General features: G+C 36.2%; 1 protein-coding gene across 1 annotated transcript; it reads right to left on the bottom strand.

The window, feature by feature from the left end:
* Nucleotides 1-545: 545 nt before the first annotated feature.
* Nucleotides 546-6,583, bottom strand: LOC126790313 (protein phosphatase 2C 70). The gene is made up of 13 exons (XM_050516504.1): nucleotides 6,348-6,583; nucleotides 5,163-5,343; nucleotides 4,899-5,069; nucleotides 4,631-4,806; nucleotides 4,378-4,536; nucleotides 3,228-3,371; nucleotides 3,033-3,094; nucleotides 2,810-2,945; nucleotides 2,381-2,475; nucleotides 1,820-1,935; nucleotides 1,508-1,637; nucleotides 863-917; nucleotides 546-756 (listed from the first exon to the last, which is right to left on the bottom strand). The coding sequence occupies exons 1-13, from the start codon at nucleotides 6,477-6,479 to the stop codon at nucleotides 601-603; spliced, it is 1,713 nt and encodes a 570-aa protein (XP_050372461.1). The 5' UTR covers nucleotides 6,480-6,583; the 3' UTR covers nucleotides 546-600.
* Between the last annotated feature and the right edge of the window lie 11,261 nt (nucleotides 6,584-17,844).

Here is a 17,844-nt window from a genome sequence, read left to right as displayed (position 1 = left end):
GAATTGAAAGATTCTCAATTATAAAGACAAGCATGTTATTTACTTGTTAGCGTACCATCGGAAATAGAGGTCAAGATCAACTGATGATCACAAATTTGGGAATATCAATATGGAAAATCATCCTGCGTGCTACACAAATTTAGAGTGCGGTATTTTAGAATCCCTATATTTCATCTCAAAAAAGTGAACAAACCTTCCGTTGTAAATATGGTGCTAAGACCATTGATCAAGGTGCCAAACTCATTTCGAATGACCATGGTAATCTTACAATTATCCTTTTCTCTTTGGCAATGTTACCCATAACATTTCAGGAATTTCTATCTAGGCCAAATTCTACGGCCAGATTGAGATTCATATGATGCTGGGGAACATTTGGATCCAGAAAACTGAAATGAACGCTTAGTTATGACTGCACTTGAATTTCTGTCCGCTTTCTAAACTTCTATTGCTACTTGTAGAACGATTAAAACTTAAAGACACTACTACTCTATCCTACAGCTGGTATCACTGGACTGTGGAGCGCTTAAAAGGGTTGACAATAGTCGGAAAAAGAAAATCAGGGAGGATTATTGCTGTAAAACTATACCTTTCTGATTCATATCACGATCCACCTTTACATGTGACTCTAGAACTGTCAAAATCTAAGAAAATAATAGTTGTATTGTCCTTCGTTCGCACTGTTCTAGCCTCACTCAATAACATATTTGCAATCTTCTCTGACAAATTCTCCCCACCTGCCGGGTACCTCTCTCTCGTCTGCAGATCTCACAGTTTAATGAAAGTGGGGGAAATAGTTAAATCCCTGAAATTGGATACCATCTAATATTGCTTTCAAAGAAATTAAATAATGCAACATCATTACCTGCAGAACTAGCTGAATCGCCTTTTTTGCACTAATGACATCCCAAAAGCCATCACTACGATCACACAATACAGATTCCAAGGTTAATTTTTGTAAACTTTCTAGAATACAATATCTATACTTCATACATCATTTTTTTTTTTAAATAATCACAGTATGGCATAACAAGATCTAGTAAGAGAATTGTCGTATATAGTCCAAAGATTGCATCAAGTGCATGGGATCTGCTTTCAACCATTGGACAAATATCCAATAGTTGATCACCTTTCATTCTATATGATTCATACTTATCTGTAAACTAGAATTTGGCATTTGATCATCGACATTGTTTTATTTTTTTTCTCACTTATGGCAACCTAACATTTTACTAGTACTAAATCCAAAAATAGCATATTATATTGCTAGATTCTACATCAGAATCACACCGGAGACTGCTACAGGGGAGTACTGAGCCAAACCTAAACCGGGCAAAAGGAACTTAGGAAGACAAAGGCTGCTGAAAATAGACTCTAGATCAGAACTGCACCAGCTATTAAAGGGGAGTACTGAGCCAAATCTAAACTAGGCATGACTAACATAGGAGGTCAAAATCTGCTGAAACCAGTGAATATATCTCAGAATATTAATTTTGATAGGATCAATAACCTGGCCATAAGCGCAAATGCTTTGCTTGCTTCATCAATATGTACCACTTGGCTGATATAAGGATCTGAACTAAAGCGGGAATCCTGCTGTTTAAGAAACTTGTCTCCAAGCATACGAGCAAGGTTCAAACCTGAACAAGGAGCATGACCAGTTATCAAGTTATCACGAAGGTGGCATGCTTCATTATCTACACCTCAATGGAGGTTAGTTCCTAAACAATATGCAGTTTCAGTGTGAACTTATTTCCCTTTTTTTTTTTTGGTAATGAACTTATTTCCTGTAGTTCTGAACAAAGTGAAGTTATTTCCTTACCATGCAGACGTGTTTCTCCCTCTTTCAATGGCTCTCCAGTTTCCTGGATCCGAAGTCTTTCAGTATAACTACTAATTCTATGGTCCTCTGTCATCTTCATTAGTTTCCCATTGACACTGCCACAATAATGATCAAGTTAGTTTTCATTGTGCAACAGTTCTCATCGAAGGAAACTTCAATTATGAGAACAATCACATTCATCATACATGGTATCAGAACACTATAAGCCGAAATACATTCTCCTACAAAATTCAACAGTTACAACTAGTGTATCCTCACCTAATAAAACCTATCCCACTCCTTAAGAATAACACATAGACTATCATAATTTAAGAATTGAAGATATACAAAACAGTGGCCAATCTCCAGGGAAAGAACAATCAATAATTCCTAGCTATCAGCTTGCAACCGAGGATTCCATCTGTTATTGCATCAATGCCCATGCCAATCAACAATGTTTTCAGGGAACAAAGATCTTCATTCTTCAAAACATTTTCTTTGGAACTTAGTTCATCATGAATTATTGAATTATTCTAATGTAAAGCCAAAAGAAACACGTACTTTATAACACAAGCTGAATCCCCAAGATTTGCACATTGGGCAAAGAAATTTCCTTCACCATCAGTCCAAACAAGAAGCACAGTTGCAGTACAGCCCTGCAAAGAATGAGACATTATCATGTGCAAGCCATGGTCTTCAACTATATATTTTGAAGGTGGATTTGATTATCCTACCACAACAACAAATCAGTTGCATTATTTTCAGTAATACCTTTCAAAGTACTTCATGGTCTGGCAATAATTAAGAACCTATTGTTGAATAAGTATGGTAAAAGACTTTGGGATGTAGTAAGATTTTGCAAGGAACTTATCACTACGTGCGTCTGGATTTACTGGACAAGTGAACCGCTTAATATAGAATTTGCTGGTCAACAGAACATGGATAACAACAAATAACCCAAAAAAAAAAAGGACAAGTGGATGGGAAAACCTCGTAATGGTGATTCATGCTTGTTTCTGTCTGATAAAAAGCATCCCTAAGAACATCTGAAGCATCACAATGCAGTAAAACCTTCTCCCTTTTTCGTGTATCTGATAAGAGATTAGCAACCAATTCTGGCAGCAGCCTGTAAAAAAGAACTATACAGTAACCACTAGAGTATCTGGTAGCCACATAGTACTCTTGAATTGTAATTTTGGTAGTAACTACTAACTTGCTAGCAAATTTAGCAGCCTCTGCTCCGCCATGTCCATCACAGATACCAAATATGCCAAACTGAAAAGCAGGAACTCAATGTTAGCACTTTTAGATCCATGAAAAAGTATCTGAAAGTAAACACAATCCACAACACTAATAACCTGATCTACAGAAATACATAAATAAATAAATATAAAAAAGGATGTACAACCTGATCAGTCCCATTAAGAGGCCACTGATAGTAGCACACATCTTCCATAGGAAGCTTCTTTCCTCCACGACGCAGAGCCATGGGATCTGAAGCCACACCAACTCCAAAGGGAACCTGACTCTCAGTTTGAGATGAAATATGAACCTGCCAGAAAGGATATGAACTTATCAAATGCCATGTCACCTGAGCATGACCAGCTACTCTGGCTAGATATCCTCATTTTAAAGTTGTCATGTAAGCTGACAATAAGAAACTACAGTGATCAATGAACCCTAAGAAATTGTATATAGCATATCGAGTCATTACACTGGTCTCATTTCTAACTGGAAACAGATACACCTCTCCAATAAAAAAAGGGCTTAAAAGACAGAAGTAAAGCACAGACAAATTAAAGGTACTTTGTCATATATATAATTACAACCCCAATTATGACTGAATTTATTATCTTTTCACATTAACAGTGTTCTAAGTTGACCACAAAATAGGGTAATATATAAAACAAAGTATAAGATGGGTCATCCAAAATTTTAGACGTCTAGCGTCCAGACGTCCACATAGTTCTAAACATTCTAAGCAAATGATATTATCAGTTTATTAGATAAAGGAGATAAAGCTATGATATACTGGTAAGTTTGTCCAATTATAATTTACATATGCAGGGTAGGGAGAAGAAGTCTCACACCTCTTCTTTATATCTTATGAATTCAGGGACTTATATTGAACTTAAGTTACAAAAATTATTAAATAGATCAGTAAATTAATATGAAAGCTCTTCTCAATGGCAGAGACAGCAGATTATCCATATGTCCCAGCCAGAAAGATTCTCCCTTTGATATATGTTTTACAGGATTAAGAAACTCGTTACCATGTGTCTATGGTTTAGTTTGGTATTGAGGTTTGAGGAAAATAAGCACTTACAGTTACCATTACCAGATAAGTGTGTGTTTGGTAAGCTTTTTATAAGGTGCTTATTTGTGAAATACTGAAATTTAGTTATAATAACCACGATTTAGGAAAGCAGGCGGGATATTGCTTATTTAAAACCCAATTTTTCATTTTTGAGTTTTTTCACATCAAATCCAAACTATATAACTATCTCGCAAATGCAGTATGCTATTCTCACAATTCCATATAATGTACTCAGACTTACAAATATTTTTGAGGTGGTTCCAAGAGTTATCACATCTCCACTTGCAAGCACCACTCGGTCACCCCACTGTCTACTTCCGGTATCAGTATTATTAATTGGCAGAGAATTTAGAAGTGTTCCATTAAGGCTGCCCATGTCCACCAACTCCCATTTCATTTTCTGAAGACAATTATCAAGTACACAAAATTATTACACCATACATAAGTAAACAATTCCAATATAAAGTCAAAGAAATAGTGATGGATATTCTTACATTTAAGTTCCAGTTTATTGATGCATGCTTTCCTGAGACCTCTGAATCCTTTAATAATAAATCACTTGGAGGGACCCTTCCAAGAGTAAGAGGAAGCCTAGAGGAATTTGTTGACGGTATGGAACAACGGAGTCCACGTGAAGGACCAGATATGACCTCCAGGTTGAGGCATGTTCCTGCACTTCTAAAAGAAAAATATGATGATGTGTTTATAGAAAAACGATTAGAAGGTTAACCACCATACGCATATAAAGATATCAGAAATTACTTTCATCTAAGGACTCCTTGGGCACAAATTGTTGCAATCTATCTTGTTCTGAATTCTGCCTGCTACTCCTTTGATCTTCAACTAACTGGTGGGCCAACAACGGACGCTTAAGTGTCTGGCCAACTACAATGTCTTCAGAAGCATCAGAGATCTCTAGGACCAAACTATCACCTGGGACAAGAAAAATTAAGTTGTTTTGAGAAGTAAAAGAGCATTTCGGAAAGTTCAGTAAGAGAAACGTTAAAAGGGAACATGGTTAATTACTTTGAGTTGAATTGGGAGCTGTGTTGGGAAGCCTCTGTTTATAAACAAGTCCTTGTGAGCGCAAATGCCCTTCATTTTGAAAACATGCTCCCTCTAGATCATAACCTCTTGGAAGTTCATTACCTTGGTTCCGGACCAGATCCGCATCATCCGAAACAAGGGGTCTGTCAAGATCACCAGCCTAAAACAAGAACCATCAGGTAAAACAGCTTAAGAGGTATAAGAGAAACAGAATGAGAAATCAAATGCACAATGAGAAGAAGCTGTTATTTAGTTACTTAATATCACTGAAAATCTGATCTTTACAATTAAACCCAAATGCCTATAGTGTATCATAGCACTCGTCAGACACCATCCAAATTCTTTGTTATTAAAAGATAATGCCTCTGGTCTTTGGTTATGGGGTAAATGTATTGTCTGGTTCATATCATATAAGATGAAGATCAAAATCAGAAGTACCAATAAATTCATTTCCAAAGAAGGCTAAATGATGCAAACTGTTCGATGAAGCAAGAAAAGCGAGAGGTTACCCGCTTTGATGTTCTTAACAAGTAAAAACCCCTCTTCCATCTGGATATCATAATTCCATACGATAGAGTTCCGTTTCTAACACATCAACTAGGCCAACAAATCAACAACAACAACAAAACACTTACCACTTTTACTCTTTCTCAACGTTTCATTGTTTTTCTAACTCGGTAGAAAGCTCATATGCTAGAGTAGCACTCCTAGGCACTCTTTGTTTTTGACATTGGGAAAGAAAAAAAACCAGACATAAAAAGAAACAGAAATAACTTCAGAAACACAGTCCCCAAACAAAAATTCCATGTCTTTCGAAACACAAAACACAAAAGACTTCATTTCCTTTCCTAGTATCAAAACCAAACACAGGAAACAAAACCACACATTAAAGCTAAAAACACGGGTGAGAGCAAAACAAGCCCACCCAACTACTCCGAAACACAAAGTGACTGTCGAAGGGAACAGCTCAATCAAATTGATCGCACAACAGTAAAGACTTTTCGCACCCCGGAAATTAATATCGAATATTATCACACTCGGATCACTAATTAGCTGAGCGGAGCAAGACGTAACTATGATGGAATCAAAATCGGAGAGACATTGAGAGACTTATGAAATTGATTTGGGGGGCGATCGAGGAAAGAAGAGAGAGGGAGAGGTTACCTTGATAGTGCGAGAGCGAGAAGGGGAAGTGAAGAAGCGCCATGGTTTACAGGCGAGGAAGATGAGGAGGAGGATCAGAAGCAGCATAAGGAGAAGAACACCGACAATGCTCTCTAGCATCGCCACCGTCATCGCGCTCTCTCCTTCTCAGGAGATAGAGATTGGCTGTGACTTCGCGAGAACCTCGCTTTGAAATGGTCGCACCTTTCTCTCTCTTTTTTCCCCTTTATATGTGCGTCTCTATTTTCCTCTTTTCTCTTCTTACTCGTTTTCTTCTTTTTCCGGACAACAAAGAATACATGGAAGAATTTCATAAACCATATATCTTAGACGATTGTATTCAACTCTGATTTCAAATGATTTTGATTAATTTATTATAATTAATAGATTCTGAAAATTCATAAATTATTTCAACTCTACATAAATTCAGCCAGATTTCATTATATTGTATTTATCAAATTTGTCTTGATTTACTTGAATACACCCCTTAATTTGTGACTTTCTGTAATGAGAGGAGGTATACATTGTGTCATTGGGAGGATCGGAGTTATATATTCCACGACTCTTTAATTGTGTAATGTACACATGAGAAACAAAATATTCTACACCACGCATGTTGGATATGTCTATCGATATTCTACAATAAATCTATTGAACCTTTCTTTCTATTTAAAACTTTTATACTCTGGTGTCAAGATTCCAAGAAAATTAAACGAGAACTGGAATTTGGTACTTTTGATGAAATGGGATGCTAGAAATTTTGAAAAATGGGGCCTATATCAGGTCAGTTTTCAAAACTTCTCATTAAATGCTAGTGTGTTTTAACTAGGACTGCCACTTGGTTTGGTAAACACCGACCCGACTAAATAGTAAATACTAATTGAAAATACCAAATGTAAAAACTGAATTTCAGTGTCGCATCTCAAAACACCGAAGCCCCACAAAAAAAGTTAGTTGGCCCAAATTTACTGAAATGTTAGCTATTGATGTATGTGTGTTTTTTTTTTTTTGGTTAATTGCGTGTGTGTATACATATTCAAGTTTTTTCAAATCAAAGATTTATACATTGAAGTGCTTGTACCTTGAGAATAGTCTTATGCTAAAGTGTTGACAGAATTAAGGACAAAAATTGATATCTTTCTTATTTTAATAGTAGAAGAAGAAAAAAAGCTTGTCCCTTTAGTACACTATTGAAATGACAATATGTTAATTTTGCTTATGCCAGACTCTAAGAATATCAGTATTAGTTTTTTATTTTTTTTATATAGGGACTGCACGGACGCAAACCCCCTGGCAACAAATTTTGACATAGGTTCTCCCTCCTAAGTGCAATGGAGGTCACTTGCCTAGGCCATGAGTCTTCTTGATCCCCCATTGATCCCGTCCGGGTAATTGAATATTAGTATTAGTTATATTTGGATCATTGTGTTGTTTGTTTTATATTCTAAATATATTCTTGGGAACTTCTATTCATACCTCCAAAAACGGTATTTAGACCTCCTTACTCAGTAAACCTCTATTTTACTTTTATAGATACCTAAAATACTATTTAGACCTCCAAAGTTTTCCTAAAATGCCCCTTATCTAATTTGATATATCAAATCATACTACTATCTATTAATTTATTTCCTACTCTATTTCAAATTCATTTATTATATACAACTCGAAAAATACATAATAATCACACAAATTATTTTCTCGAATTAATTCAATCACTCTTCCACTCGTTTTCTAAATTCATAATAAATTGGTAAACTATATTTTTCATTCATTGATAGTAACATCAACGTATATGAAATATTTTTACCTCTAATTAACAAGTTTTGTTCATCAACGTATATGAAATATTTTAACCTCTAATGAACGAGTTTTATTTTTTTGGCTCACATTAAATCGTCCACATTCAATTTGATGTTTATCAACTATATTAAATTTTTGACTAATAATGTTTATAAAAAAAAGAAGGTAATCAATTAAATCATTTAATGCAATTTGATATCCTATTTTGGATTGTCTAGCAATAAATATAAAGGATAATGATCTACATTTATATTTTATAATAGTCAAGTAATGAATTATTTCCCTTCTTGTATTTTTATTATTATATGTTTTTTTGGTAATTTCATATGTATTGACTAAGTCAAAACTATCTAAAAAAAAGATGGAGGTCCAAGTGCCATTTTAGGAGGTATGAATAGAAGCTCCCTATATTCTTATTATAAAATCTGGTACTACCGAAAACCGATATACCGAATTTGGTATAAATGATTAAATATAGAAGGTTTTTTGTTAGTAATTGGTAGCTCAAATTCATAACCGAAAAACTCTATTAGGATGTTGGTAATGCGGTAATGCCTATAACTGATTTGAACCGATCGAGTGGCAGACCTAGTTTTAACGAGCTTCATGTTTGCCTTGTTTTGATAAATCGAGAGCAACCCAATGTTTGATTGTGTTTGTTCGAACCATCTAATCGTACGGTACTAATTTTATCCATTTAGTTTAACATTTTGATTTTGTGAAGGATCTAAGAATGTAATGCAATTACATTTTCATAAATATTTTTCTTTTAAATTATTTTTAAAAATATATTCATTAATAAAAACTCAAAATGGTCGTTACATACACGTCCGTTATCATCTATTTCAGGATAGATAAGACATCCCAAATATTCTTATAGAACAAGTTGTGGTACCACGTATTCGAATTTCCCCCATTAATAAACAAGACATGAGCACCATCTAGATGCAAAATTCCTATTACAAGAAACATAAGAATTAAAAAAAAACTAACATATAGGAGTAGGATGAGCCTAATATGCAATCAGGACATATCTCACATTTCGTCGGGACAAGCCCAACATACATAACATAAAAAACTAAAATGACAAAAAGAAAATAAAATACCCATGCCCACCTAAGAAGATCGCAAGAGACCAGCTGACCTGCCACCAAATTATGTCTGCAGATTAGTCCCTTTATCATCGACCCCAGTCGTTGCCAAAAACCATCGCCCAAGCCTGAGTCGTCGATGCACCTCACCTCCAAATGGAATACAAACCATCAAAGGGACGAGATCTAATCCGGATAAACGTAGAGCAATCCAGACCAGCCCAAACCAACCTTCGTTTCCCCATTCCATACCACCACGCATAGACAAAGGCTCCACCCGCCGACGAGAGCTCGACCAGAAAACTAATGGCAACACCACAAAGAATGACCACTACAAACCCGAGAGCCAACAGAAGCGCGCTGCCTCTTCCTCACCTCGTTAGTTTATGCCGCAATCCTCCAAAGGGAATGATAAAGAGATCCGGCAACAAAAAACCAGGCTCATGCGGAGCCACAATTGCATGTTTGACAACAGCGAGGGGGCACGCCGCCAGACAGGTGGGAAGACCTTTAGGTTTTTCTCTCAGCGAAGCTTATGGTTTTTTTCGCTTGATAGGTCCTTGATCGTGATATTCCATATTTAAATCAGATTTAATAGAAAAAAACAAACAATAAAAGATAATTACAAAACACCAAGAAAATAAAAATAGTTGAAAAGCCCTTCTATTAAATTTTTTATATGAGAAACAAGAAATCCGCACAGAACCATTACTAACAAAATATCGAGAATCATATAAGTAAATTTGGGTTTATCAAATGTTCACAGCTTAAAACCAATCACTTATAAAATTGAATGAAAATCTAACCTTGTGTGTGTCTTGTTCCGGGAGAATTATTATTCTACCCTTGTGTGTGTCTTAGCCTTATTAGGTTTCCTGTTAGAGATAGATTTGCATCTCTGCAATAGATTAAGACTCCAAATCCTACGAGATTGTAGTTATGTAATGCCTATATATATACCCCATTATCAAGCAATAAGAGGTTACGTTATGTTCCATTACGTTGTTATTATTCTCGTTTCGTTCCTCCTCCAAGTCTCCAACACGTTATCATGCACTTTGTTCTAAAGTATCTGAGCGACGAGGATGCCACCACCAGAAAAACTTTTTCAACCCTTAGCCCCTCATTTCTTTTCCTATGGCAGCCTTTTCTTCTTGGTATTGCCGTAAATTTTAAGCGAATCAGACAAATAGTTGTCGGAAAATCAGAAACACTGAAATTGAATCTACTATGGGCACCCATATTTGTTCTCTGGGCATCCCATCATCTTCCTTGGCTGCGTCAGTCCCGGCGTTGCGTTTCCGCTCTTGTTTATACCACTCCCCAATCCATTCGACGACTGCTCTTTTGATCCTCCTGATGCCGCCAATGTTGTCCTCCGTCGTTTCCCTATAGACGGCGACCCATCAGTGAAGACCCACTGTTGTCGGTGCTGTCAAGCAACCATCGCCGACATTCCCAACCCCAACCCAACCTATTATGGTCTGCTCCGACGACCACCCAGCACTCTCTGGTTGGCCCACAATGCTCCACCCGGATATGCTCGATCTGACCCGTATCAGGGGTCCGTGGATCCGACTTAGCCCAGCAGCCTTTTGGGCCTCAGCTCTTCCGAGCCTAATAGCCTCTATGGCTCTAAACTCCCATTTTACTCTTTTTGTTTTTCCTAATCCATTATTTAATCGTTTATTTGCACGTTTAGTTTCTAACTATATTTCACGTGCTCTAATAGGAAAAATAGTCACTTCTCGTACTATGGTGATGACATATATGATAGAGATGGACATTAATTCTGCAATTTGCACATCGTTTCGAGCGTATTCTCAAGAGATTTCCATGTCATCAATACGACGATCGAAAATGAATTCAATAAGCAGCTTTCCTACATGACGATCGATTTGCAGAGCAATTTAATGCAGTCTATTTAGCGGACCAACAAGTATGTTTTTTCTTAATGTTTTTGCTTTGGAACATATATATAAATTATCGGGCGCTATTAACCTTCTTCATATCTATTTTTCGGCCTTTCTTATAACACCGATGAGACCAAAAAGGGATATGATTCCCCTCTTGGTTGACTTTTTTTCGTGTGACGGTCCTGGGGGAGTCACGTTGTTCTTTAAAAAGAAGAAATCGATTTCGTGTGGTTGTCTAAGTACACTGTTGTTTTGGGTGCGATCATGAGAATCGCCGATATGCATCGATTATTTTGTGACCATATCCATCACAACCCTTCTAATTCCGGTTACATAATTGAATAGTTTTGATTATTTGAAACCTATACATCCCTCGTTTCTTATAGATGCGTTGTCATCACGACTGTTATTTGCATGTTTGAGTTTTTTAAAAAAGCTCATGTCTATAAACGATAATCCCAAGGTTTACATACTCATTTATTTGAGTTGAAATTCATTACTCTGACTTATCACTATAGGCTGACAAAAGATCTCAAAAATAGCAAATTATATGGGACACACTTAAAGTGATTCAATAATCATCTATGATGTTGTATTACCAAAGTTTACCTCCATGCATGCTCCACATTCAAGAAACACATGCTATTTTTGGCACTTGTATCTATTTATATTAAGGAAACTTTGGAGATGGAAACGTAACATTCTTCCATTCTTAAGTAAACAAATTTTTTAAGCCTTAGGCTACAGCTCCGCTCGATCTGATACGCAAGTTTTTGTTGCTATAGACTTTTTCTTAGTCAATCTATTTTGACTATGTTTTCTGCTTACTATTTTTCAAGTATGACGTTGACATTGCCATGTTTCTTACTCGACTTTAGCTTAAGTCATCTATTGGAATTAAAAGCTTGTTTGTGTTGTATTAAAGATTGAGATATTCAATAAAATTTCTCGTATTCCTTGTTTATAATATGATCTTGTGAGAATTATTTTTGTCTTGACTTAGCATGAATGATCAACGTTTGCAACTCACGTGTTTTTAAATTGGCCGCTTTTGGGTTACATGGGACCCCAATAGCACTACATTGTAAATTTGGATCTTAAAATTTGGAAAACGAACCTCGGAACGTCAAAAATTGATGTTGTTTTAGCCTGTTGGCCGTACTCGGTCACTATTCCGGCATTTCTGGAATGTTTTCTGGTGTTTTGACCGGCTTCCACCCATTTTTCGGTGTTTCCGGTGCCACCACCCAGTTCCTGCTGGTGTCCCCTGTCGGACCTGCAGCTTTGACCGCCGCCGGCTAGTTTTCAACGAGTTTTCCGGAGATTTTTTCGTCGTTTCTCGTCATTTTTCCGGCATATTTCCCGTAGTTTTTGCTGCCACGTTAATAGATCGTTAATTAAAGCGTCTATAATAAATCCTGTAAAACATTATCGTTAGTATAAAATAAGCAGGGATCGTTCAGTCCAGGGAATCAAAAGGGCCTCAAAACTTATCATGTTATTGGGGGATTTGAGTTTGATTATAAAACTCTTACTGAAAATAAATCCTTAATTACTATTTACATAATCGACTTCTCTTTAACAAACTTAAACTAATTTACCACCACATAATTACAAGTTCGAACCTATCATGCATTCTAATTCGACTAATTACATTTTTTTTTTAAACACCAATACAATTAGAGTCTTAGGGGATCATCTAATCATACAAGATTTCAATTAACATTTAGATTGACTTAGAGCCTAATCTAAATTTACATGCAATCGAATTCAATAACACTTAGAGTATAAATCAAACAAGATTACATTTAAGTACCAAATCTTTGTTGGAGACATGTTTCATGTATGGCATCACCCACCATGGTTTCACATACAAATTTTCAGAATTTTTTACCACTTTTAATCAACACAGAACGAACCTACTTAGGATATGATTCGATGGTTGATGAATCTAGCACTCAAACACAATCTTAGGGACTGCATTCAAGCACTAAATTCATATGCACATATCTGAAAAATATCTAAAAGTATGAGAAAGATGATTAGAACACAACAATAGAAATACAAACTCAATAATTATAAGAAACCATCAATTCGGCAAAGATCCAAAAATCCAATAAAACAATTTGAAAATTTCGAATCTAAATACAAAACAATAATCCCACATAAACATCATACTACAATCTTCATAGACAAAGTATTGTAGAAAATCAAAAACAAACAAAACCATAAAGATGAGTTGCGAGAATCACACGTTGTAAGAACCTTGGAGGTGTGTCTTCAATGGTGATTTCGGTAGAGATGTAATTTGTATAGGGAGGAACGGCTTGCTGTTTTTGGTGAAGAATGTTTGAGGTAGTATTTTGCTAGAGTTTTGGCTCTTAAATACAAAGGAGAAGTCCCCATTTTGAGAGGTGAAGCGTATATATAGAGAGGGTATGATGCACAGTTTGCTCTTTGATGTTGCCTCTTTCTTCCTATTATAATGTCATGCTTTAATTCCTTAAATTATGTCATGCTTTATTTCCTAAATCATGTCATGTTTTTATTCATTTAATGATCATCTTCTAGCTTTTAGGTTGCATATGCATGCTTAATCTCTCTTCTTTTCACTTGATTAATCTTCACATTTATTTCTTCCTTCTTCTTTAAGCTTCTCTTTCTGTGCATTTATCTTCCTCCATGCTTTAATCCCTTAATTCATGTCATGTTTTATTTCCTTAATGATCATCTTCTATTTAATTGTTGCATGACTTGTTGATGATGCGACTCCATAGTTCACGGTTTCTCCTTTATTTTCTCAATAATTATCTCTTCTATTTAATTATTGCATGACTTGTTGATGATAAGACTCCATAGTGCACGACTTCTCCTTGTTTTTCTCTAGTATTATCTCTTAAATCCAATCTGAAAATAAGAAAAAAAATCATAAATAAGAGATAATTAGTTTTGAAAATTATGTCCTAATCTAGACAATTGTTGTCTTAAAAAAACACATGTAATATATGAGCTCAGCTAGATTAGGAAAGTTTCTAATTTGCAAAAAAAGAAACTTATTAGAACAAGTTATTAGAACATGAAAGTTCATTTAGGAAAGTTTCGCAAAAAGAGTTTCAGTTCAAGTAAGACTTTCCCAAATGATACGTTTCCTAGTCTAACAAGGATTCCTAGTGCAAGAAGGACTCTCAAAATATCATCATGCGACCAAAACGTAGAAAGATGAAGACTCCTAATCCAACTAGGTTTCCTAGTCCTACAAGGATTTCTAGTCGTACAAGGATTCCTATTCAAACTAAGATTCTAGACCAATTCTGCGTTTTAAACTCATGTAAGCACAAAAATGCATCCAATACTGCCTAAGACTCTTACTACGACTCAATGACTCAATAGTACAACAATAAGGGCTAAGCAAAGTATAAATGGAGGTAAAAACATGTTAAGAACGTCGCACAAAGTGCTCCTATCACATATTTTCCAAGTCTAAATATCACCCGGTTTTGAATTCTTTTGACATGGTTTTTCAGTTAATTTTCTGGGGTTTTCTCCAAGTCGTTTCATAGCTCAAATGATTTTATTGTTATTGGTTACCACCCACAACAATTAGATTGTTTTTACCACCCTAATTGTTTGGTATTCAACTGCTATAATACCATGTTTTTCCAACTCATATGTTGAATAATGTAGTTGTATTGTCATGTGATACATTTGATAGGATTGTAAATGAGCCGAGCCGAGCTGATACTAAGTTGATGCACAATATTATGAGAATATGAGTTGTTATAAATATGGGTGTAAATGAGCCGAGCCGAGCCGAGCCGATATTAAGTTATTCATGTTTGGCTCGTTTTCATTCGATCGAGTTCGAATTGAGCTAAAATTTGATTTTTATCCTTTATTTTAAAGCTCGAGTCGGCTTGAAAAACTCAAGCGAGGCTTAGATCGGCTCATTTTATTAGAGGAGCTCAAACTTGAACAAAGCCGACTTAAATAATATGAAATTAAAATTTAAAATTAAGAAATTCAAATTGAATTTACAAATCTAATATCTTAGCATCACACAAAACCTTTTTATTTGTAACCAACTAAAATAACTAATCAAACTCGTTATTAAACTTAAAGTCGTTTAACTAATTTAGAAAGAAGCTCTTTCTAACTAATATTATTTTAAATATTATTTCTCATATAAAAATTACTTTATATCTAAGAGCTCCCGTGCTTTTAACGATCTCAAGCTAGCTCACGAGCTAAACGAGTCAAACGAGCCGAATACTAGTTGTTCAAGCTCGGCTCATTTTCAAGACCGAGCTTAATATTGAGCTCAAGCTCGGCTCATTTAAATTTATGAGCTCGAGTCGAACGGGCTAAAAATGAGCCGAACACAAGTCGAACACGAGCGGCTCGAGCCTACTTACAACTCTAGTTATAAAGTCGATGTGGAGTGTAATAAATTTAAGAATAATATTGTAGAGAAAACTTATAAACTACGTAATTGAGCTTTAATTGCCTACATGGTTTGTGTTTTGACAGTGATCCTGTGAAAAGAGAAGTTCTGTTCCATAGCTTATTTGGCGTGTACTTACTTGCTTGACACTGAAATGAGGTCAGTGAAATGGTGACTGAATTAAATAGGAAAGAAGAGGCTTTTCTTTGGAAGTAAGCAAATTAAACCTCTTGAAACAATTGATTATTGCTTGATGAATTCATACACAGATTCTACTTGATTATATAGGCTAATTCTACCACTATTATACCACTAATTACTCCGTAATTCACGGAGGGAATCACGGGCCGTGATTTCCGGCCGAATTCACGCCGACACTCCCCCTCAAGTTGGTGCATACATATCAACCATGCCCAACTTGCTAAGTGAATCATAAAAGGCCTTTTTAGACATTCCTTTTTGTGAGCATATCGGCAAGTTGCTCTTCTGTAGAAACAAAAGGAAAACTGATGATCTTCGAATCTAGTTTCTCCTTTATAAAGTGACGATCAACATCCACATGTTTTGTACGATCATGTTGCACATGATTATGGGAAATATCAATGGATGCCTTGTTATCACAGTACAGCTGCATAGCACATTTAAGCTTAATACCCAAATCTTGTAGCAAACTTCTAAGCCATAACAATTCGCACACTCCCTGAGCCATACCTCTATATTCTGCTTCTACACTATATCGTGCTACCACATTTTGTTTCTTACTCTTCCATGTAACAAGATTACCCCCAACAAAGGTAAAGTACCCTGATGTGGATCTCCGATCTGTAATATTTCCAGCCCAGTCTGCATCTGTGAAGCCACAAATTTCGAGGATATTATTGTGATTAGAGAACATTACTCCTCTCCCCGGAGCTGATTTTAAGTACCTCAAAATCCTTACAACAGCATCTATGTGGTCCTCACTGGGATTATGCATGAACTGACTCACTACACTCACTGCATACGCAACATCTGGTCTGGTATGTGATAGATAAATAAGGCGTCCAACTAGTCTTTGATAACGAGTTTTTTCAGTAGGGACTTGATCTGGGTACTCTGCTAACCGATGATTCTGCTCAATAGGAGTATCAATGGGAGTGCAGTCCAACATACCTGTCTTTGTTAGAAGATCAAGAATGTACTTCCTCTGACAGAGATAGATACCTTCATTTCCCCGGGCTACTTCAATGCCTAAGAAGTACTTGAGTGTACCAAGATCCTTCATCTCAAACTCTTTGGCAAACTGTTTCTGTAATCTATCCACCTCAATAGTATCATTCCCAGTAACTACCATATCATCAACATATATAATTAAGGCTGTTACCTTCTCTTGTTGATGTTTAAGAAATAGCGTGTGGTCTGAATTACTCTGTTTGTAGCCAATTTTCCTCATGAATTGTGAGAATCTTCCAAACCAAGCACGAGGTGACTGTTTAAGACCATACAAAGACTTTCTCAATCTGCATACAGAGGTAGTTGGAGAAGCGGCCACATATCCAGGCGGAAGATCCATGTATACTTCCTCTGTTAGTTCTCCATGAAGGAATGCATTTTTAACATCAAACTGTCTAAGTGGCCAGTTCAAGTTAGCAGCGACAGAGAGCAATACCCGGATAGTGTTTATTTTTGCAACAGGTGCAAATGTCTCATCATAGTCTATGCTATATGTTTGGGTGAACTCCTTTGCTACTAGTCGTGCTTTATACCGGCTTACTGACCCATCTGAATTATGCTTCACTGTAAACACCCAACGACATCCTACAGTCTTTTTGCCATATGGTGGAGGTACAAGCTCCCAAGTATTGTTCTTTTGTAATGCTTCCATCTCTTCCTCCATTGCTTTCCTCCATTTTGGATCTCCCAATGCATTATGCACTTTGTTAGGTACTAATACAGTAGATATATGATTCACAAATGACTCATATGACTTAGATAATCTTTTGGTAGATATAAAATTTGCCACATGATACTTGGCTTTAGACTGAAGGGTAGGTTCATATTGTTTTGTTGGTTGCCCCCGAGTAGACCTATTTGGAAAAACATATTGTCTACTATGACTAACCTCAGATGAGTGATCTTCTGTACCATGAGAGCATTGGTCAGGGGTATAAACAGCTGTACGGGAGACATGATGGGTAATTGTGTTATCATCTTCTGGTGCCTGAATCTCTCGAGTGACGACCTCTGGTGGTGCCTGTGTAGCTATCACA

Source organism: Argentina anserina, chromosome 4, assembly GCF_933775445.1.
Source record: "Argentina anserina chromosome 4, drPotAnse1.1, whole genome shotgun sequence".
In the NCBI taxonomy this organism is placed as follows: domain Eukaryota; kingdom Viridiplantae; phylum Streptophyta; class Magnoliopsida; order Rosales; family Rosaceae; genus Argentina; species Argentina anserina.
The sequence above is the reverse complement of the archived record's forward strand: the minus strand, read 5'-3'. Positions and strand labels throughout refer to the sequence as shown.